Source organism: Oryzias latipes, chromosome 1, assembly GCF_053564925.1.
Source record: "Oryzias latipes strain Hd-rR chromosome 1, Olatipes_Hd-rR_3.1".
Classification (NCBI taxonomy): Eukaryota; Metazoa; Chordata; class Actinopteri; order Beloniformes; family Adrianichthyidae; genus Oryzias; species Oryzias latipes.
Window position 1 is genome coordinate 33,319,012 of NC_136237.1, and position 14,656 is coordinate 33,333,667.

Genomic DNA, 14,656 nt, shown 5'->3' on the forward strand with positions numbered 1-14,656 from the left:
TGTTTGTCAGTGGTGTGTAATTAATCAGAAGCATAACTTTGCTGTGTGGTTCTGCCCAGCAGTTCGATGCTTTACAGGGAATCTTCCCCCTGCTCTCTGGTGACCACAAAACACCTCCCAGAGACATCAATCAGCCACCAGCCCGCCACACACAAACAGGCGCACAAACACACAGAGCTACTGTCTTCACTGCTGTGATCCTTTTATTGCTTTGCAAATGTGTCTCTCCAAGCTGAAGTGGAAAGCTGCTAGGTGAGGGAGCATGGGAAAAAGCACTTGAGATTATTGGAGTCAAACACCATCCTTTGTGTCAATTGCACCCACAGAACTGAAACATTCCTGTTTGACTTTTAGGGGTTTGAGCTGATTTGTGTTTTATGTGCACAATAATGTGTTTTTTTTTTCTGTATGGCTGTGTCTTAATTTACATACAGTTGTATGTTTTCTGCATGCCAGCTTTCATGCGTCTCTTTATTGTGAATCTGGCAGCTCTCCATTGCCTTTCTAGAGCCAAACGCAGTATGCATCCTATCCTGTCTGAACCCCAGAACAGCCGCACTCACTAGACCTGTGGAACAACAGTTAACAGCTCTAACCATCCCGGCTGCATGGTGGCTGTTTAAATGTTCCTTCCCTTTCATTCTCCCCTACCATCCCACTCTTGAGCCGTCTCTCTTCTTTCCCCATCATCCCCCTCAGCCTCTTTATAGAACAAATCCTTGGAGGGACAATCTATTTGGACAGCAGCCATTTTTTAAGTCCTCCACAAGAGTCTCAATATACACACATGCAGGCAAATAAACAAATCTTTGAAAACAGCCCGATTCATCTATTACATAAAAACTTTCAGGACAACATTTAGTTTTAAGAGTGTAAATTTAGATTTAAGATGAAAAATTCAAAGCATGATTTTATTGCCCCCTCCAAAAAAAAAAGAACAATATGGTTTCTAAACATAATTTTAGGAGTTCTCAAAAAAGAAAAGAGAAAGAAAATTAGTACATCTCAAAATGTTGGGCAACTGGTCCAAATGACCTCCGCATGGCAGGTCTGGTTTGGCACCGCACCAATCTTTCCCTTTGAGAGACAAATGGAATTAAGAGAGAGACAGCCAGAGGAGGACATATTTATGTCTTTCAAAAGTGAGGCCAAACTACAGGGATTGGTTGGCAAACTACAGATCTTGAGACTTTGGGAATTCTTTAAATAGAGACAGACAACCCGTGTTGGTTATTCCATCCGACTGAAAAACTCCAAAGAGAATATCTTGCCATTGGTATAATGCTAGATCAAGTACGTGTTTTTTTGAGAAATATATCCATTTCTATGGCACTATTTATGATGAATTTTGTTGATTTATGAATGTGTTAGCACTGCTCGCAAAAAATAAAAAATATCCCTGATGCAGATTTCACAGTTTTCCTCATGCTTGCAAGATGAGTAAAACTTACATATCTAACGCTCCTTTAAGATTAACATATTTTTTTGTTTTTTTCATAAATTGCGTTTTTTGTGTGTGTGCATAGTTTGGCCAGGGGTGGGACTTATAATAAGAATGATAACATAATTAGGCTCAAATATTTGTTATTTTCCCTCTAACAACAGGTTGCCCTTTAGCAGACGTGTATCAGTATTTGCTACTGAAAGCAACGCAGAAGAAGAAGTTGCATCCAAGTCAAACATGGAGGAGAATCTGATCGGTCTCCTCATTTACTTTATGATTTTTTTTCTTTACTTGCATCGAGACTGTATCATTCTTGTTTTTATTTTTTCCTTCCTTGGACTACTACGGGGCGGCAAATCATCAAAATGGGTTACAGAGTCATAGAAGTACCGCTAAAAGCAACAAAAAAAAGAAGACTGAATGATCTCATGAACCCAGACATGGAGACGTGATTACCGATGAGCTCTTCAAACTAAGTAAACCTGATCTCTCAACATCATTGTAAATGACATATACAGTCAATGCTTTCATGTAACAATGAGGCAAAAAACTTGACGGTAACTTCTCCCACCATGGAATCGTCGTTTATGAATACATTTTTGTACAAGCATTGAGCACCAAATTTGACATAAAAAAAGAGACAGCGGACACGAATTTGACGTATGAATCGCCTATGTTGTGTACGCAGCCCTACACCGGGTTGGCGGGTTTGTTCAGAAGCGTTGCACTTTTTTGCCAAAAGTGCGACTTATACTCCAGAGCAACTTTTAATCAGAAAAATACGGTAAACAGTACTCGCTATTTAGTATTTAAAAGCATGAGCTGGCATATGAAAACACAGAAACAAATGCATAAAGCAGTAGATGTGTTATATCAGTCACAAAGCATGAATGCAGCACTGGTACCATGCAATGGAATCATTAAAAACAAAGATGGGGTACAAATGGATTGATGGAGAAAGACTGAAAGAGAGAGAGAGAGGTTTCAATGCCAAGCTATGATGGTAACAGTAACACCGAACAAGTGAAACTTTGCGTAGAGAAATCGCAAATGTAGTTCTGGAAAGTTTTCTTTCGCTCATTAGGATTTCCACGTTCAGGTTCATGACTGAAGAGTTGCTTTTTGGTTTCTGTCACGAGGACTTTGGTGGTACAAACATGGAGGGCTAAGGTCAGGTTTGCGGATCCCTTTCTCTCTCTTTTTCAGGTTGTAACAGGACGGGGAGGTGGCTTGAGTTGTTGGGTTCATGGCAGGGCTCTCACCTGGTCTCACTCCTGCTAGCACAGGCAGCGGGTGGTGTGTGAACGCCATGCGGGGGGACCTCGTCTGGGAAGTCAGGGCGTTGAAATCAAACTTTCCCGGCTTCTTAAGTGAACCAGGCGAGGACAGTCCTGGCGGAAAAAAATAAGTAAATAAAATAAAAATTGGGTCACCAAAAAAAAAAAAAAAAAAAGAAAAAGAAAAAAGGAAAAAAAAAGAAAATGTGGGGGGGAGGGGAAAGAGAAGTGGTTTTAATCAATAAACGGATGCCCCTTTAGTCAACTAAATTTAAAGAATTTTGTTTGTTGGGGCTTTTAAAAATCATGATTTTTATATATACTTCCAAACTGTTCATGGCAAAAATGTGCTTTTTATGGTGGAAGAAAAATGAGCACATTCCCTTACTCCCAATAATACAATGTACTGTGGCCCTAAAGTGCAAATCACACCAACAAGTCACTCAACGAAAAAACATATTAAAGACCACAATTACAATAAAAACAAATAAATAAAAATATAATTAAAAAAACAGCATTACATTTTAGAAACCAAAACACAATTGCAAAATAATGAAATGGAAAAAAAAATTAAACGTTTCGGAAAACAAAGGTCATTTCCAGAAATTAAGAACTATTTTTTTAAAACCAAACATAGTAAGAAACCGGAAAAGGTGCTATTGGACATCGCTGACTGAATGATGTCAGCGATGTCCCATAATATCTGCCTTTGTGGCTTCTTATTGTGTTTCATTTTGTTGCATTTCATTTTGATTTCTGGAATTACTTTTGTTTTTCGAAAAGTTTCATTTTTATTTTGTTTTACTTTTTTGAAGTTGTGTTTTGGTTTCTGGAATTTTGTTTTGATTTCTAAAATGTAATGTTTTTTTTCTGATCTTTTATATGTTTTGCATTGAGTGATTTGTCGGTGTGATCTCCACGTCTGGGCCCATGCAATAATGTTTTGTCAAGCCAGTCAAAAAGACAGATTTTTAAAAGACTCTAATTTTATTGGCTCATCAATGGTTGTTTTATGGAGAGGAAAGAGACTGTAGGACACCCAACACCCTGCAGTACGGTCAAGTTATTTATGCAGAAGAATACATCTAAAAACATATATTTAAAGAGGAAAAAAAGGAGCAAAACACCTAAAGCCAAACTGAACATAGTCTTTGTTGTGATGCCAAAGAACATCTGTGGCTATAGTAATTTATACTACACCACAGTTTTTTTCTTAGTCCTACATTTTTCTGTTTCTCTCTCTCTTTCAGGCGTCAAACTCAGAGAGTTTCTCTGTGTATGAACGTGACCGTCAATAAGCCGTGCTCAACCAGTTGTGGTCTGGCCACAGTGAAGCTTGCATGCTGGCTGCATAAGAAGACAGCTTCATTCAGAAATAGCACACACTGTACAGTATGGACATGGCAGCTGCTGAGTGCGAGATACAAGCAGACGGATGGAGAGAGGAGACAGAAAGGGAGAGGCGAGATGAATGTGGGAGACATGAAAATATGTGAAGGAGCAAGAGAGCAAAGCAGAACCTGTGAAACTACAGCAGTGTCTTTTTTTGTTGTTGCATTGCTCTGACAACACGTATGAAATCGGAATGTCATAAGACATTAAATATGGTCATTATCTCTTGCGTGCACACGCACTCACACATGTCTGAACGCACGGCTAAGAGCTCCATTTTTAACTGATGCAACAATAGACACATATCCTCCCCTTCAACTTTCACTCTAATCGTCCTCACAAGTGCGTGGCGTGAATCTATTCTCTTCCTCAACTTTTTTTGACTGTTGTTTTGTGGTTTATTTCTGTGGCCGCTCCGCATCAAACAAGGCATTAAATAAGATTCTGCCTCACTTCTCCAGCTGGAGATGTGTGAAAGTCTATGGGAGTGTGGGGGCGTGTAAAACCTTCCCCCCCTGTGTGAAGGAGTTAAGTCTCAAGCAGGTGGGAGTGAATTCGTGTGAACCATTTATGTCTTTACCAGATATATACCCCCCCCCCCCCCCCCCCCCCCCACACACACACACACGCACACACACACAAACACCCTCCCTCCCCCAAATGTAGCAGGAGTCTGGGGGCGTATTGTACTGTCAGAGAGATTCCAAGCATGAAAACAACCCCAATCCTACTTCTGACACCAGCCGTTAGCAGTGATTGCTTTGACACTGTCACACTAGAGGGAGGAAGGTGGGTACAAGTGTAGCATGGGGAGACAGCGATGAAAATACTTGTAGGGAGAGCTGGGAAAGACCGAGGAAGTGAAATGGGGACAAATTGGATACATAAACACAACTTTGAAGAAGTAAAAGATTGTCATTTTGGGAAATCGAAAAGATTCTCAAGTAGGGGTGTAGCGATTAATCAATGAATCGGTTTAAATTCCTAAGATCCAATAAGATGGGTTGGCAATCAAATCGATCTATACCATTATAAATTTGTTTTAAAAGAAATACATCAATTATAATTGATATAGGAAAATACCATTTGGATCGAGGTAGAGTAGGTTTCTTTTACTACAACATTACCACTATGTTATAATAATGTTCTATTTGTATAATTTTGATGTTGAAAAACAAAAGTGGGGTGAACTTTATTAAACTAAAATGTGAATGGATTTGCCAATAATTATTGTTTTACTTGTTTAAAATGAACCAATATCTATAATGAATCGGATCGTCAGCTGCAAATTATGATATGAATTGGTGTTAAAATGTATAGTTACACCCGTACTTTTGATGAAGAGAGATTGAAAATGTAGAAACTTGTGGCATTGTCTCCATCACCAAGCAGATATTAGATACAATCTTCATCACTTCACAAACTGTGCAGTGGTCTGTATTGTGTTTGTGTGCGTGCCTGCCAAAAACTCCACTGTTTCCTATTCTGGCAGGCTTTAGTTTTTCACTGGCAACTAATCAAGCGTTCCCATGATGACCCTTCTGTCTCTTTGCACTAACAGGCCTGCCACCAGATGCGCCTCTGAAGAACACACAGACACGCACACACACACAAACACAAACAGCATACAATATAGAACAAGTTCACATAAACAGTTGGAGAAGATAAGGGGGAGTGGTTAAAAAAAGGGGGGAAAGCTGGGGAATTGTCTAAACCACATATGTGCAACAGTGAAAGGAAGACGTGTTTCCCAATTGCATGAAACGTTTAACTCAAGGCAATGAGCAAGGCCCCTAACCCCCACAGCTCTCTGGTGAAAATTTCACAATCATTTGGAACTAATATGAAATCATTGCTGTTTTGATTGCTTACCCTTACCTCACCCCCACCCTTTTTCGCCTCTGTGGAGCAGCTGTCTCCAGCATCCTCACGGATCCCAAGGCTACACACACATGGAAACACCATCTGGGACCAGTGAGTGTGTGTGTATTACATGTGTGTGTCTCACTGGGTTGTGAGCTATGTGAGCAAAAATTCGTCATGTCTACATCTGAACCCAGCGGTGTTTGTGTGACTCCCCTGTATGAGTGCAACTTCATACATCTGTGTGTGTGTGTGTTACTACTCTAATGATAATAGAGGCAATCAAGGGTACCTGTTTGTGTGTGTTTACATTTACCTCACCGCAATATGAACACAAATTATTAAATAAAATTTGCAGGCTGCAAGTTGCTTGAGAAAATTAGATGAACAAATCCCACTTTTGTACTCTGTTTTTTATGGGTGCAACGGATCATATCTGTGCAGATCTATATATACATATATTGAGATCAAAAACATCATTAGTGTTTTGTGTGCCCGAAATCGAGCAAACGTTTTAAGGTGCTTTATCCAGTATATGTATGCGTGTGTGTACATATGTTCATGTTTTATTACATATACATGTTTTGAAAAAGGAATTTTAAGCTTTTATCCTGTTATTTTGTCCTGTTTTTTTTCCTTTTAAAATTGATCCAAACCATGCCACTAAAACAGTGACACAATCCGAACCGTGAGTTTTGTGATCCGTTGCACTCCTACTGTTTTCCATATTACTAACTAAAAATGGTGTGATACCAATAATTCATTTTAACACAAAGGCTGACAATTAAAACGCCTTTGCCTTGCCACATTTTTATTCAATGTAATGTATTACTTCGCTCGGTAAAAGTTTTAGATTTGCATGCTATTCTACACTTCAAGTTGACAAATTCAGTTGAAAGTGTGCAGAATGATGTGCCACACTACAGGAAAAAAAGTGGTGATTCAGATGGAGAGGAAGAGAAAGCCAGAGAAGAAAAAAGATGGAAGGTGAGGCTGTGGTGCAGTAAGGCATGCAGAAGCCCCTGTTCTGGCTCTGATGAGCAGCCTCTTAATTACATTTACAGCTACAGTGGGTTGAGCAGAAGTGGAGGAGCAGCCTCAGAGGCCCAAGTGAGGACAGACTGGCAAAATGTAACCAAGAGTCTTGGCTCCTCTACTTAACACTGTAATTAACCCCTTTCTCTCATCAGCTGTTACCATTGCAGGTCAATCACCACTTTCTCCTCTTACACTGCTCACTCTTTCAACTTACTTTCCGAATTTTAGGCTTTTCCCTCCCCACCATCCCTCATTTTTTTCTTCTACTTTTCTGTACTCTCTGACCTTTCTGCTGCACACATTGTCAATTAGAGACGAGAAAGGAGTGGAGAGTGTGAGAGGTAGCTGAAGGTTGGGTTTTGCATTCAAAAGAGGTATTTGAGGCAAGGGAGGAGTGAGCAATGGAGGGATGGATGCAGGGCGGGCACCTGAACACCTAAAGGGGTGGGATAAAATTATTGCAGAGGAAATGTAATGGCTGTGCGTGGGTTGCCTCTGTTTACATGTGGTTGGAAGGTTCAAGTCCGGCTCCAAGAGTGTACTTGAGAGCAACAATGGGTAAAGCAAGTGATCCTGCCTGCTGGTCTTGTCAGTGTAAACAGATAAAGTATCTTGGGGAGGCCTGACATTTGATATGTAGCCAGGAGAGTGTGAGGGAAGCTATTTGTAGCCTCAAGTTTCACACAGAATGAAGTTTGAACTCATTTCTGCTCACTTGTAACTTTTTCAATGGCTGCCCTTTTCCCTTCCTGCACTTCCCACAAGTCAGTTTGAAACATACACAAAAATATGCTTTTCCGGAAATATGCAAGTGATCTACAATCTCTGTATAGATGCACATACGCAAACACACGTACACACATACACAAAAGGAACGACTATACTTCAAAAAAGGCTGATGGATAGTAAGAAGGTATGAGTGTAATCAATGTTGTTCTAACCATGGTAAGGAAACTGCACGCCATCGTTTTCATGTTTTATCTTCCTCTCCTGCACACTCGCCAAATGGTGCTGCACTGAAAGTGAAGAAGGGTATTGTTAACAATGAGACAGGGGAAGAGTGAAAGAGAGAAAAAAATGAGAAAGACAGGGGGGAAGGAGAGTTAGGAGGGAGAATCTGTGTGCGATCAAGGCAAAGAAGGACTGATCATGTTCACAACATCAAATTAACCCAAGGCAGAAGAATGGCTTCGAGGTAAGGATGGGGAAATGTGAGCCTTTGAAGGAAAAATGGGATTGGGTTGGCTGCGAGGCTCTTGCGGTGAGTGGCTGTGGACCAGATAAGTGGGGGAGGTAACAGATGAGTCTAGGTATCAATCATTGAAGAAGTGGTTCATGGAAAACAATAAAAATCACCAACATCCATCTTGATCTTAAGATTCTATAAGTATCTAAAATCTACTGGGCAGATGGCATCCAGTAAAGCTGCTATAGAAGGTTTCTTATTGTGTTTTTGGTTAAATTTAACCGTAGTAGAGCACAGACTCTGAGCAAAAGTTTCTTAGAGTCTCCTAAAAAAAGTGACTGAAAATATAGGGAATGAACCATAAACCCTGCACCATTTTAAGGTATTGTCCCAGAAATATGGCAAAAGTCTACAAAAACACTGATGTCCAAGCATTTCCTACTTTAAAGACCCACTCTGATCATGTTTTGATAAAAGTCTTTTAATTAGGATGATGCAGTTTTTAGCCAAAATAAATAAACCTGTGTCTTTTTCTAGGACGTATTTTCTGCTGAGCAGCAGAAGTTCATTAGAGATTCACCTCTGATTTGTGGGTTGGACCTTTGGTGTAGAGCAGTGTTTTTCAACCTTTTTTGAGCCACGGCACACTTTAACCTTGACTAAAATCCTGCAGCACACCAGCATCCAAAAATTAAAAAGGAGAAACTCCTAGTCTGTATTGATCTAAAGCCCCTCCGCAATCTCAAATGTATTTTTTTGATAATTATTGTGGCAGAAAAAGCTGGAAGATGCAGCTGTTTTTTCTAAAAGATGTAATAAAAGTTAAGTTAGAAGATTTAAAAACTGTTGTGTTCGTTGTGGTTTCAAGACATTTAACACGAAAGACTCATTGTGCGCTGAGACGCTGTTGCTTTAACCCAATGCATCATGGGAGATGTAGTGTGAAAACTGATACAATAGGGCAGAAAGACTCACGTCCCTGAGCTTCATTGTTTTGTTCACTTGTTCCACGGTCTGATACTGGATTCAGTGGAAAGCTACACCGCTAAATATGAGCATTAGCTGGTATTTTTGTTGGAACTGAGAGACTTTATGAGCAGAATCAGAACAAGGAAGTGAAGACTTTAACCACTTCTGATTAGTCAGACTGATGACGTGTGATTAAGCCTCCAAGAATGATTGGTGGAGACAGTAAAAAGGACGGGACTTTTCCGCAAACAGCTGAAGCTACGGCTAAAACGTGGTACCGTCATTCTTGTCAAAATGTCTTTGATAGAATCAAAAAGAAAACAAAGAAAAAAGTATTTTACGATCTTTCATATTCCTAACTACTCAGGGCTTTATTAGGGCCTGTTTGGATGAACAAAGAGCTGATATCCTGGAGATGGTAAATGTTTTTTGATCAGTTAATGAGGGAAATTTCCCACGGCACACCTGACCATCTCCCATGGCACACTAGTGTGCCGCGGCACACTGGTTGAAAAACACTGGTGTAGAGCAACTCTGCCCCCTTTCCTGTTGTTGAGCTCTCAGAGCAGCAAGCTTGTGATGCTCCCAGTGCATTTTCTATGTCACAAATACAATCTTTTTCTAATTTGCATCTTTTCCTCAGCTCCTGATTCACAATTTGAATAAAGAAATACTCAGAAATACAAATTCAAGGCTAATTTTCTTTATATATGTCCTCTATAAGAAAAATACCACAACAACATGTTAGAAATACCAAAACAGGATTTTCATCTGAGTGGGTCTTTAATTTTTGAAGTGTGAAATATATGCCTGTATGCCTTGGTCTCATAAATGCTTGAAATATTTTACTTCTTTGATATTTTGGTTGCTGCTTATAAAAGGTGCAGCTTCACCGTGCCACAGAGCTGTTGCAGGTGTGAGTGTGGGGTTGGGAGATCATTTCAAGAGCTTTTAGGGTGGTGTACATCATCAAACAGAAGAGATGGGAATGTGAGGAAGAGTTTGGAGGAGTCGAAGCTTGGACTTGGATGGTTGGGTGAGAATCAGACAGGAAGGTGGAAAAGTTTCAGAGTGCTTGCATAGATAGATGGTAAGGGGTGTCTACCTGCATCCATGTCATTAGGCCATGCACTGGACTGAGAAGAGCTGGCGGCAGGTGAGCGTCCGGGATAGAAAACATCGTCCGTAGGGCTCTCCAACTCACTGTCATCCAAGGACTTCCTCTTGGTAGAGCTGAGAGGAAGAAATTCAAAGAGGAGCAAGGGTGAAAACCATTTATAAATACTTTTTCAGAACAATAAGAAAAAACTCAGGAATACAACACTCAGAACTGAAAACTAAAAGGTGGTTGTATGAAAAGGTTTCATCTTTAATTGAAAAAACAACAATCTTGCACAGTCTTCAGTCAGAGCAAGAAGTGTTAAAACAGTGAATATAAAAAGGAGGAAACAGAAATGTTAGGAAGCAGAGATAGCTACAAATTGAAAGTCTAAGGATTTGTCTTTTATGGTCTTTCATTCATTTATATCTTTCAGATGTTCATAACTACCTCCGTGGAAGGTTTGCGTACAACTCCACCTCAGACCTAAAGTGACAGCAGAGGACAGAGGTAAGAAGGTAGAAGAGGGAGAAACAAGCATCACACATTCATGGAGGGGAAGGCAACAAACACAAACAGCACACACATACACACACAAATAATACAATTCTACTTTAGAGGAGAGATTTAAAAAACAATTTTTCCACTACACAAATGTAAAGTACGGGTCTGCCTATAGCACCATGTGAAAAGTTAACATTAGAAAGTCAAAGCAGAAGTGAACTCTGCATACAATTGTTTTCCTTCAAAATAGAAGCATTAAAGAAAATAGGCAATTTGATAAAGGTTTGATGAAAAACACATGGACAAAATCAGTTTATTTTCCTTTCTTTAAAAAAAATACATGTTTACCTTACAACTATAACACTTTAAAAATAACTGAAATTTAACTCTGATCGATACTTGAGCTTTTAAAGCGGTCGGGCAAGATCAGTAGTTCAAAATATATCTTTTTAAAGATAAGTTATGCAGCAGCAATTTTTCATATTTTTTGATAAAACTTCATTGATATGATTCATACAATTTTGTTATGTAGAAAATATATTTAGTGTTTATGGATGGGCAAGCATAATTCATAAGGTGCTGGAGGAACTCTAAATATGATGATCTTACAGTATACGTATTTTACTGCACGTGTCTATTTTGAAAAAGGTTTTACACAATTTTGATTGTCAAGATTCTTTTCTCCCATTTTTCCACAGTAGTGAAACAGAAGGAAAATGGTCAGAAAACCTGAAACAAGTATATAATAACTAAATCTGATAAAATAGTTGATAGATGAAAATCAGCTGCAAGTAGCATTAGGGTAACAAACGATTTAGAAGAGATTCATCTGCCTTATTTATAGGCTGAACAGCAGCCTGTTCAAACACTGCTATTATCTCCTGATCTGGGTTTGATCTAAAAGATTGAGGCCCAAAAATCTGCTCCAAAACTGTAGCCAGGTTATAGGATGACAACACTAAACTTCACGTTTTCCTTCCACAGTTGTTTTTCTTTGTATTCAATGATGACAATTTACCAGGATTCACTAATTATGAGTGGCCCAGTGATTATAAATCATTAATTTTAATATAAAAATAAGAGTCTAAACAGAAACTCAAATGCAGGCATTTAGAATATGTTGCTTAAGATTTTACCAACAAGCTCTAAAAAATACAAGTGGTAATAAGTTGCTATTTTGGTATCATGATTTGTTCCCAGTTAAATAAAACCATGTGCTGGTTTCACACAGCTGTGCCGGTGCAGTTTGCAATCGTGGTACTGCAGTCCCTGGAGAACCTGTTCCTGGAAAGCTTACCTGGTGGAAGGAGGGGAGGTGAGGGAGCGCCGCCCTAGAGCCACCTGGTTAATGTTGTAGTAGCTGGGACTGCTGTCCAGGTCAGCCAGTGAAAAGTTAGGGCCTGATGCCGTGGCTACAGGAGCTGGGGTGGGGATGAAAAGTGGACATTTCAATAATACGGATGATAAGTGAATGTTCTTTACTGAGATATTACATTTTTTTAAGAAGATAAAAATGTAAATTATAATAAGAAAGAAGTATTTTGACACAATAATGATTTGATGAATGTAACTAAAGTACTAAAACTTAAAACAATTAGCGGATACTTGCTACAACCGACAAGCATATCTTCAATTATTTAATAAAGTGTTTTTCTTTTTAACTTACTTTGTGAGACTCTGACAAGCTCTGCCACATTCCACACTCCTGAAGTGACAAAACAATCCTGAAAACTCAGGTGTCCTGTACAGGAAAAGAGGTAAAAAGTCTAAAGTTAGCATGTAAAAAAACCCAACATTATTAACAGAGATGAATTTTCACATTAATAGGAATCCAACTCTGTGTTTTTGTGTATATACCTACCGTTGGGGGGTGGTTTGATGTCTGTGTCTCCTTGTTGGCTGGAGCTGTCTGATTGTCCCGATTCTATATCAGAAAAGAGACAAATGGGGGGGGGGGAAGACAGATGGTTAGGATCTGGTTCACTTGCTTGAAAACATGAGCACCAAACTTTATCGACAATAATCATATGCTTATGATGCCAAAAAACAGAGATACTTAAGGTGTGAGAGAGAATATGAAGTATGTGCGATATGTGAATTCACACATTTGTGTGTGATAGCCTTGTATCTAAGAACAATCCCTCCCATCCACTCTGTCCCTGTGCGATCATGGTGCAATGTTTTCCACTGTGCTGCTGCACCATTTAGTATCTAACCAGGCAATCATATCCTTTACACTAATCCCATTTAATTCTTTCTTGCTGTTGGGGATTTAGCCTCCATATACAGTGCACCTTACACACACAGACTTTCACACACAAGCTTTTTCACTCACCCTCGCTTCTCTCTGATTTTTACCTAATGCATTAAAACGTGTTGTAATCCGTGGATAAACACAAACTCTGATATGCAGATCAAATGATTGGGTAGAGCATGCCGGTCTACATGACTTAAAGGATTAGTGTATGATAAAGTTAAAGGGGGGGGGAAAGACGTTTTTACAAATGAGCTAAGGTTATACAGATGCAAGGCAATTAAACAGACATCATACTGTTGTCACTGGCTGGGAAGCCTTTGCAAATCCAGAAAAAAGTTTGCTTGTAGAGACACACTCCAATGAAACTTTTTTTGACAGCCTTCTGAGCATTTCTTTTCTCAAATCGTTTTGAATCAGGAGCAGACGAAAAAAATGCAGTTGGAAAACACTTATAGGTGTGAAGTAAGTGCTACAGTCGGCGGGCCTCAAGCTTCCTGTTCTGCTCCATCCTGATTTACCCACCTGTACTAGATCCAGTTATGTCTTCTTTTTTCTTTGTCTGAGCTGGCATCTGGGTCAAACCTGTACGGCCGGATAGCTCCACTATCCCTAGCTGTTTTTATTGCACCAGTATGTTTTTTTATTTTTTATTTAACCTTTACTTAACCAGGAAATGTCCCATTGAGATTGAAAATCTCTTTTTCAAGGGATTCCTGGCTAGAAGGAAAAGAGATAGGATGATGGGAAGTGTGGGCAGGCTTACACTGCACCAACAGTCCCACCCACAACTCAGAGGCAAATTTCAAATGATTCCTGGCGCTCCGCAGAAACTACATAAGACACATTTATTAATTTGGGCTAAAAATGGCATAACTGCAATTCAAAGACCAGGAACGATTATATTGGAGTGGTACTTTAAGATAAACTTTTTTTATAGTAGCAATGAAAGTCCAGTTCTCGTGAAATCATTTTGGTCTGTCTTTCCGGGACTTGTGGGGAATGGGGAAATGATGCCCATTCATGCCTAGCTAGGCTGTAGCTAGCTAGAACATTATCTGAAGAAGGTGTTTATATACAAGCTGTATGATAACACAGCACGCAGACTCCTGCCAGCAGCACTTGCCTTGCAGCCACACTAAGCCACAGATTACTGAAAAGAAACAATAACAGACCTGTCTGCCTACGAAGAACCGCTTATCCACAGAGAGAAGGAGAGGCGAGACAGACGAGAGCAAGAACGAAGGAAAGAAAGAGCAGAGAGAAATAAAAAAAGAGCTTCTCTTGCTAAATGTCTCACTCCTCTGTGTCTCTCACTGGCCGAGTGTAATCCTGGCAGCCATCTTAGAGCTTGGCAGCCATCTTAGCATTGGCGGTAGTGCCACATTCCAGCTAACTGACAGCACTCTCTCCAAAACATACGTGGCTGTGCCCGTACCACGCACACACCCAAACACATTTAAAACTCGCACTACTGCAGGGACCAACACTGAGGTACACACTTAGAGTAAACATACATGACGGCCAATGAAAGCTGTGGAGAAAACAGCACAACTTTCCCTGGACTTTTTTGTGCTTGTCATCGTGTACAGCTTCACTACAGGACTCTGCGTCACTGAACACACGTTTC

The 14,656-nt window shown here is 39.8% G+C and overlaps 1 protein-coding gene across 50 annotated transcripts in view; it reads right to left on the reverse strand.

Moving 5' to 3' along the window:
• The window catches only part of nfixa (nuclear factor I/Xa), a 110,417-nt gene that overhangs the window by 14,922 nt on the left and 80,839 nt on the right, over positions 1-14,656 (reverse strand). For 14 of the 50 annotated variants that reach the window (XM_078945858.1, XM_078945929.1, XM_078945894.1 and 11 more), the window contains 7 exons: positions 12,634-12,696; positions 12,439-12,513; positions 12,070-12,193; positions 10,719-10,754; positions 10,275-10,402; positions 7,956-8,030; positions 2,707-2,835 (listed from right to left, as the gene is read on the reverse strand). In XM_078945858.1, coding sequence (XP_078801984.1) covers positions 2,707-2,835; positions 7,956-8,030; positions 10,275-10,402; positions 10,719-10,754; positions 12,070-12,193; positions 12,439-12,513; positions 12,634-12,696 — 630 coding nt within the window. The remainder of the gene's footprint in view (positions 1-2,706; positions 2,836-7,955; positions 8,031-10,274; positions 10,403-10,718; positions 10,755-12,069; positions 12,194-12,438; positions 12,514-12,633; positions 12,697-14,656) is intronic. The other 36 variants (XM_078945918.1, XM_078945848.1, XM_078945975.1 and 33 more) reach the window with 7 other exon arrangements.